Source organism: Neltuma alba, unplaced genomic scaffold, assembly GCF_004799145.2.
Source record: "Neltuma alba isolate B1F8T4 unplaced genomic scaffold, ASM479914v2 tig00010489_pilon, whole genome shotgun sequence".
NCBI lineage: Eukaryota > Viridiplantae > Streptophyta > Magnoliopsida > Fabales > Fabaceae > Neltuma > Neltuma alba.
Window position 1 is genome coordinate 176186 of NW_021635373.1, and position 8274 is coordinate 184459.

The window sequence follows — 8274 nt, forward strand, 5'->3', positions numbered from 1 at the left end:
GTACTAAAAAAATATTTTAAGACCCTGGATATACTTAAATTAATATTTTAGAGTGTTAGATATATCATAAAATATTTTAAAATGCTGAATATATTTGAAAAAATATTTCACCCAATAATAAGTTATGATTCTTTCATTTTTCACGGGTAGAGGAAAAAGAAAACCAACGGGAATGTCATTTTATGATCAGCCATCCGCTGACATATGATTCAAATCGAACGGTTTAAGGTTTTTAGAAGGGTTTCTGAAACAATATGGAAAACAGAGACGTTGCCACGTTTCCAATCTGAGGTGCGAATCCCACTTTCCCTATTGCATAATTCGGAGTTCCCCTCTCAGTTCCGCTGCGGCAGGGTTGAAAGTTGAAACCACCGTCGTCGAGAAGTTTCCGATCGTCTCAGGTACCCTCTCAGCTTTTTTCTTGTCAAAATGGTTATCTCTTTCTTAAACATGATTTTCTGCTGCTGTTAGGATCATGGAGGGTTTTAGTGTGGACGATTCCTCGAATCCCTTCGCCCGCTTCGCATTCACGTATGTATAAGTCGTCAGTCTCTCTGCTCCTTTGAAATATCAATATTCTTAGGAAAATAACGAATCATTGCCCTTCTATCTGTAGAGGCAAAGTTGATCCATGGAAGCCGGGATTTGCTACCCGTACGGCACCATCCAGGCTTATACCTGTTAATAGTAACTACAGAGCCAACATACCTCCTCTTTCGAAGGGTGTGGTTAAGAAAAAGCGTGTGGGTGTAGTTAAGAAAAAGGGTTCGGATAAGAAAAAGAGCGTGGATGAGAGAAAGTCAAAACCCAAACCTCTTAACGCTGGTGAGAAAAAGAAGGATGCCTACAAAAGAAAAGCTCCGAATAATACTTGGAAACCTCCACGATATGAGCCTCCTCTTATCCAAGAGGATCATACTCATGATCCTTGGAGGGTGTTGGCTCTTTGTATGCTGCTAAATCGTACCAGTGGAAAGCAGGTAAATTTATGCATCTCCCTTTTTTACCATTTAATTTTAATCGGTGTTTTCCTTTGAATCTTAATCTCATTGGTGTTTCCATATGTTCATATCATGTTATTTAAATTTGGACATATTTAATTCATACATGTAAGTTCATATGTAATTAGTCTATCTCAAGCAATATTAGTTAAAATATCATTTCTTTAAATCTTCGAAAAAGATGAAGCAGGTTCCTTTAGATTCAATGAGATCATCATAAGGTTAGTGTCCTTTTTTCCCCTTATTTATAACTGCTTGGTATATGTTTCATATTATCTCATCTCAATTACATGCATCCCGCATTCTCAAAACATAGTAATCACATATATTTTTGTTTAATGGATATAATTCCAGTAATTACTCATAAAAGAGAGTTTTGTAATGCAGGTTAGAGGAATTATTTCAAAGTTTTTTGATCTGTTCCCAACACAAACATGCATTCAAGTCCCTTCTAATGTATTGGAAAAGGAAATCAGAAGTCTAGGTTTCCAACACGAAAGGACAAAAAAATTAAAACGCTTATCTCAAGAGTATTTAGGAAAAAGTTGGACACATGTGCACCAACTATATGGTGTTGGCAGGTAAGTTAGATGATGCCATTTGCTTTCTAGCTTATTTTTCATATATTTTAGCCATTTTTTCTCGAATTGATGCTAGCCTAACTAACATCGATTCTATTTCAACCAGGTATGCAGCTGACGCATATGCTATATTTTGTAATGGGATGTGGAATGATGTGAAGCCGGAGGATCATATGCTAACTCGTTATTGGGAGTTTCTTTGTGAAACGAGGGGCAGTTGATGGAGTGCCTGTGTCTCTTGGGAAGACACCTGCAATTATTTTGAGGCAAGTAAATGGTAGAAAAGATTAAGCTTTTAGGAGTCCCATATGACGTGTTACTTATAAACATTGCAAGGTTTTAAGTTGTTTTCCAAGTCGCTGATCCTGATGTTTAATAATGGCAAGACTTTCATAAGCTGAAGTGGTTGTTTGAAGTTGTTGCAAATCTAGTGATTAAATCTTATTTAAATGCTAATATTTTAGATGACAATCTGGGTGATCAGGCATTTAAATTCATGTTTGGTAATCAACTGAAGACAGTTTCGTATCATCAGAAAATTATGTGTCCACATTGAGAGAGCAAACAAATAATTAGCTTGTTATTTACTGAGTTTTGCTTCTCCGGCTTTATCCATTGGATGTATTTCCCAACAGCTGCTTGAGAATATTGATTAACATTTTAAGTGTTTGCTCTGTTTTCCAAAATTTGCATATCTTCTTATGACTAGTTAGATGATATTGTTGGAGCAAGCACAACATTCTACTCTTGGGCGTGCTAATCATTTCTAGGACTTTGGCTTTTTCACAGAACACTCGCCTTCAATGACCATATTATTGGCTCCGTCTCTGCATAGAAGAAAGTGAGATTTTATTTTAGGGTATAGATTTAAATATTAGGATTTGAGTTTCATTTGTAGACCTAAATATTTGGGATTTCTTTTCTAGTTCAAGCATGTCGTTAGACTGGCTGTGGGCTTTTATAGTAGGTTTTGGAGGACCAAGTAACATGTCAGCGTTGCTTCCTTGCTGCCACATTTGATTATGACAAGTTTACTAATGACTCTTGCATCTTTGTTATGATGCAAAGTGTTACAGGTGCACATGGCTATGGTTTTGAAGCTTAGGTTGCTGACTTGTAGATCTTTTATTGACAAATGAAAGTAGGAACTCTTGAAGAATTTTAACTCTGGTTCATGTAAAGCTGATGTTTTTGGTGGTTGACTTGGAGAATGACTATCTAGTGGACTTTTATTAGACTTCACTAAGGGTAATGTAATGAGTATTTGCCCGTGAACAGCAATACTCTTCTATTCTACCTCTTTTACTTTAGTTGAAAACTCAGCCATATTTATTGCTATAACATCGTTTAAATGTTTTTGCTGTATGCTGATGTGTTCTAACTAGTTTTTGTTTGGTCAATTCTAAGCAGTGTTCTATCATTTATGTCATGATCGCTTTTCTGGGTCTTTAATTTTGGGAAGGCCTAAAATGCATGTATATGGTATTCATGTATAGGATCATCATCATCATCATCATCAAGATGCGCAAGAACCGTTCGAAATAAAATCGGCTGTTTCCTTTCGAAAACGCTAGATGAAAAGGAGATTTCTAGACCACCATCCATTTACCGCAATCAGTATTGAAATTAGAAGGCTCAACCACATGCAGCCATTGCCTATCTGGTTGTCTGAAATGGAATGCCCGAAGTCACAGCATCTAAACCCTATCTACGTTGCGGTGAATAAAGGAATTTGTACGTTCCCAAATAACAATCAGGCCCAAAGATTGTGCCTCATTGGATCGGTCTCCTTGTTTACCATATTACTAGTATATCGTGCTGGGTGAAAATAATTGTTTCATAACATAATGATTATTAATGTATGAGATTATTTATTTTTGAAGACTTGTAACTGAGATATTTTTTATTATTATTATAACTAGTTAGATATTATTAAGATAATTCATAAATATTACGAGTGTAGCTCGTAATCATTTTGGATTCAGTCCAAGGTGAGTAATTGACTAAGTTAATTGAAGTTAATTTTTTGATGGTGAAAAATAATATATGGTATATTAAGTCTGGAGCAATACTCTAATCTCTTATCTGCTCACTCTTTGAGGATTCCCCACTAGTGACGATTACATTTTAGTCATTATTGTGTCCAATCACCAGTTGAAAGATTTTTTGTATTGCTTTCTCTAACAATGTTCTTGGATTCACAGCTCCTTATCATTCAGATCAAGTTCTACATCAAATCAACTAAGCTAATGGTGAGAGGTATTTATAAGTATCATATACATATATATAATCTGGATTTGATTAAATAATATATATATATATATAGATATAGATATATGTTGTTTTGCTTACACTAACTTGTATATAACAATCTAATAACTATTACGAAATAGTTAGGAAGTATAAAATTACATAAATATTAATATATTTATTTTATATGCTGTAAAATCATTCAAGGGAAAAAGAAATATAAATACCTTCAAAATTATGAAATCCCAAATAAGTGCCTCAAATTTCACAAATGCCAAATTCCTTCCTGCATACCAATTTTGGAATTTCAAAATGTTATCAGTTTACTTGTATGACCTTCTTTTCATTTTCTTCTCTCCTCCCCTTCACCCTTCCTCAAAAACCAGAAAAACCAAGTACGACTTTGAGCATGATGGAGGATGGCATGAGATTGACGGCAAAGGCAATGACGGATGGAGACGGTGATAGCAGACAACGCTGTGCTCTTCCACCTGGTCCTGCGATATTGATGATGTGGTTGTTATTCATCTTCTTCAGTACGATTCCTTCTGAGATGTGATGGCTCTTTGTCCTGGTTCTGTGACGGTGATGATTGTTCTAGTGAAGATGATGCTGGTGATTCATCAATTTCTTACCACCATTGAAAGCTGATTTTCCCTCTACAGTGTTCACTTTCGTCCTCTTTGATTTCTCATCTTCTCCATTTCAAATCAGGTGCTTCGTCTTCTTCACTCTGTGTTCTCCATTTTAGATATGGGTTGAAGACGATTTTTTATTTAAGCTAGGATTGATTTTAGATTATTTTCATGATTTGGATTTTAAAATTTATTTGTGGTGGAAGTCCAAATTTGGAGGGGAGACAATGAAAAAGATGATCAATCAAAGAGACAGATGATGATTGATGATTTTTTTTTTTGGTTGCTAACAGAATCTCATGCCATACGATTTCTCTCATGTTTTATTGCTAAGAGCTTTGTGTTTAGAACAATCGACTAACAGAAGGAAGCCACTTATGAGGTGGATTTGCTAACAAGATCCATCAAGTTCAACATTTACTTTTTTGTAGAAGCATGAACAATATCCCATTTGCTAAATCTTTGGTCAATTCTTTGTGATTTTTTGAGATTCATATGGTTTCTATGACTGGTTTTTTTTTATGGTTTTTTTTCAGCCATAGGTAGGCCTTTACCATTTCTTAGGTGCCCCTAAATGCAAGGAGCTCATTGTTGTTAATGCTTAATCTAATATAGGAAATTTTGTTATTGCCATGAAAAGTCTGGTTTGTAGTTAATCACTAACATAAAGTTATTAATAGCTATAATGTTGTTGTTTCTAGTAATATATGTTATATTCAATCTACTCATGCAATATATTATATTTTTAGAGTTACTACTTTATTTAGAGTTACTACTTTATCAAGCCTTTTGACAACTACGTAGTATTTGGTGACTACTTGTATTTGAAACATACTACTTGAATTTTGTAATATTTATTAGTTAATAATGGCTTTATATGTATTCACTACAAGTATTAAAAACTTTGTTACAGGCATGAATATATTAACAATTTTGTTACAGGCATTGACAACTTTCCCAAATAAATTAACAATGTTATATGTATGGACAACCAAAAATTAGAAAAATTCATTACAACTTTGTTAGGAGCTTTGACAAATTTTCCAAATAGATTAACAACACTTTTACATATATATTGACAACAAGTAATCCAGAAAATTCATTACAACTTTGTTAGACATGTTAACAACTCTTTTAAATATATTAACAACACTTTTATATGTATTGAGAACAAGTAATCAGAAAAATTCATTATAAGACAAACCAATAAGTAAACTTAGACAAATAGCATGCTGCCAGCTAATTAAAGCCATTGACAACTCTTCCAAATATATTGACAATAATTTTCTTAACAAAATTCATTATAGGGCAAACCCATTGGAAAACTAAAATAAATCACATGTTGCCCCCTTATTAGACGTGTTGACAACTCTTTCATATAAGTTAACAACACTTAATAAATAAATGGATTATTTTAACTTGCTTTTTGCATTGTTTTTTCTTTTGTCAATTTATTAAGGGCAAGCTTGTCTTTTGCCAACATTTAGAAATGCCATATCAGTACTCCTGTTTTGATATAACTTTTTGCTTTTCACTAGTACTAATAGAGGATTTTGTATATTTAAAGGTATTTTCTCATCTTTTTCCCATCATTTAATGTATTTTTAAGTTTAATAAGTCTTTTATTAATTTTTAAGGGTGAGTGAGTATTTAAATTTGTGTGTATGCTTAGTTAAAAAAATACTACATCCAATCCTTAATATAAGAGCAAACAGAATAATTTGAGTAGATTAAGAAAGTTTGTTAAGTTAGTTATTTGTAATAAATAGATGTTGTCTTCTCTAAAATACTTTTGTTAATTATGTGTATTAGTTGGAATTACAATTTAAAATCTAAAAATACAGCTCATAATTTCTTTCGGGTCTTATTTTTATATTATTATTTATTGATTAAATTATTAGAGCACGATGCTGAAAGATCCGTAGTACTTTTTTTTTTGGACTAGTGTAAGATCTGTAGTACTGGAACACAATGTGAGAATCACTTTATATATTGAGTTAATATTCAATATTCAATAAAATCAGAGAATATCTAGACATGGTTAAAATGCATTTAGCACTTTGAAAATTTTTTTGAGGAACATTCAATGCCCTAAATTATATTTTGGTGCATCTAATACCTTAAGTTATTCTTTTGGATACATTCAACATCCTAAATTATTTTTTGGTGCATCTGGCACCTTAAATTGTTGAGTATAAAAATTGCTTATTGAGTTCACATTGTTTATATTATTTGATGACATTTTCTAGGTCTTTGTTACACTTTTTGGCTCATTTGAATGATATTTATGCTTAATTGAGATTGAGAGTGTTTGCTTTAAGTTAGTGTTATTTGAGGGTAAAATTGTCATATTTATTCATTAATTGCATTCAATTGATTTTTGGGACAATTGATACCTCAAACCATTGTTTTTTATTTCAGGACACTCAAGAAGTAGAGTCAAGAGTTAAGACTAAGGAAGTGCAGTACACAAGAGGCAATATTAACATTTCTGCCAGGTTTCACCATGGCGAAATATAGAACTTCTACTAGAGACCTCTCGGCCATGGTTCGCCACGTCGAAACCATACCTTTGTTGTGGTGAACTCTTCGAATCAGCAACCCGACCCAAACCATTTTCAGAAATTTTACCTACCTACTCATACAAACCAACCCAGTACACCTCACTACCGGTTTAGAAAACCTATTTCAGTGTAAGTGACATCATTCATTCCTGTCACAGCCTCCATCTCTGTTCTCTCTCATCCTTCTCTCATCTAACCCTAATCTCTTCCATTTTCCACTATCAAACCTCCACCATGGGAAGCTCAGATTCATTCCTAGTTGAGATACTTCAGATTTCCATGTATGGCTAGGTGTTTCTCTTCCTCTTGAAGGTGTAGCAATGGCTGGAGTTCAATAAGTTAAGAAGGGGAGTAGTTTAATCCCAGTTTAGCTATGAATTTATGAGTTTCTAGGTTTAGGATTTGTAATTTGTAGTTGAACTACTTGATTATAGTTGTAATCAACTTTGGATATTCATTTGTGTAGTGGATTGACTATTATAGAACTTTTGAGCTTAAATATATGAAGTATCATGTATGTCAGTTGTGATCTTTAGATTCCCTCTACTCTTACGTGGTTGTGTCTGGATATTTAGTTGATTTTGATTGCATTTGACCTATTGCATTAATCAATCTTTTTGCACACACTAAGAACACTTCACAGGATCTTGAGAAATGGAGTTCTTTTGATTAAGATCCTGAACTTAAAGAGTACTTTAAGGTTTATCATTTTGAAACTTAGTGATTTCTACTTCCATATCAATTGATTTTGAACTATGACAACCTAAGCACACTTTCAAGAGGATCTTTATCATTGTCTGGTTATCTGTTTATCATCATTCATTTTTCATTTCCCTAAAATCCAAAAATATTTTGTTTATCATTCAGTTCAATTCACTTAATGTTATTGAAAAACCAAAACCCCCTGTTTATGTTCAATTTGCATTGTATGACATTTAAGTTAGCCTAGGTCGATTTCATTAAGGCTGCGTTTAAGTGAAACGACTCGAGGTTGCACCCTATAGTGCAATCCTTGGATAAAAATTTTGATTTAACTTCCAAGGTCAAGAAAAGGTTGCGAATCAAATGGCGCTATTACCGGGGAGCCAAGAAATTGGTTCTCTAGGTTAGCTTGTGTCATATTTTCTGTCAATCGAGGTTTTACGCCTTTTTAGGTTGCATTTTAGATAGCTTAGGATCATATTTGTTCATAGTAGAGGTCTTTATTTTGCTTAGCATCAAAATCTTAGAAAATACAAACAAA

The 8274-nt window shown here is 33.3% G+C and overlaps 1 protein-coding gene and 1 long non-coding RNA gene across 5 annotated transcripts; both read left to right on the plus strand.

Annotated features, from left to right (window-relative positions):
* Positions 1-302: 302 nt before the first annotated feature.
* Positions 303-3464, plus strand: LOC114756764 (methyl-CpG-binding domain protein 4-like protein). Of its 4 annotated transcripts, none has more exons than XR_003741499.1 (7): positions 304-401; positions 472-531; positions 617-980; positions 1389-1582; positions 1689-1848; positions 2659-2835; positions 3079-3464. XR_003741499.1 is itself a non-coding variant. In XM_028945705.1 (6 exons), the coding sequence occupies exons 2-5, from the start codon at positions 476-478 to the stop codon at positions 1801-1803; spliced, it is 729 nt and encodes a 242-aa protein (XP_028801538.1). In that variant the 5' UTR covers positions 303-401; positions 472-475; the 3' UTR covers positions 1804-1848; positions 2651-2947. The 4 variants fall into 4 exon arrangements, 2 of the variants coding, with proteins under 2 accessions (XP_028801538.1, XP_028801537.1); XR_003741500.1 differs by having other exon boundaries at positions 2659-2830; XM_028945705.1 differs by lacking the exon at positions 3079-3464 and having other exon boundaries at positions 303-401; positions 2651-2947.
* LOC114756766 (uncharacterized) lies at positions 3465-7311 on the plus strand. Its single transcript, XR_003741501.1, has 3 exons — positions 3465-3841; positions 4219-4546; positions 6889-7311. It is a non-coding gene; the product is annotated as an uncharacterized LOC114756766 (long non-coding RNA).
* Positions 7312-8274: the final 963 nt, after the last annotated feature.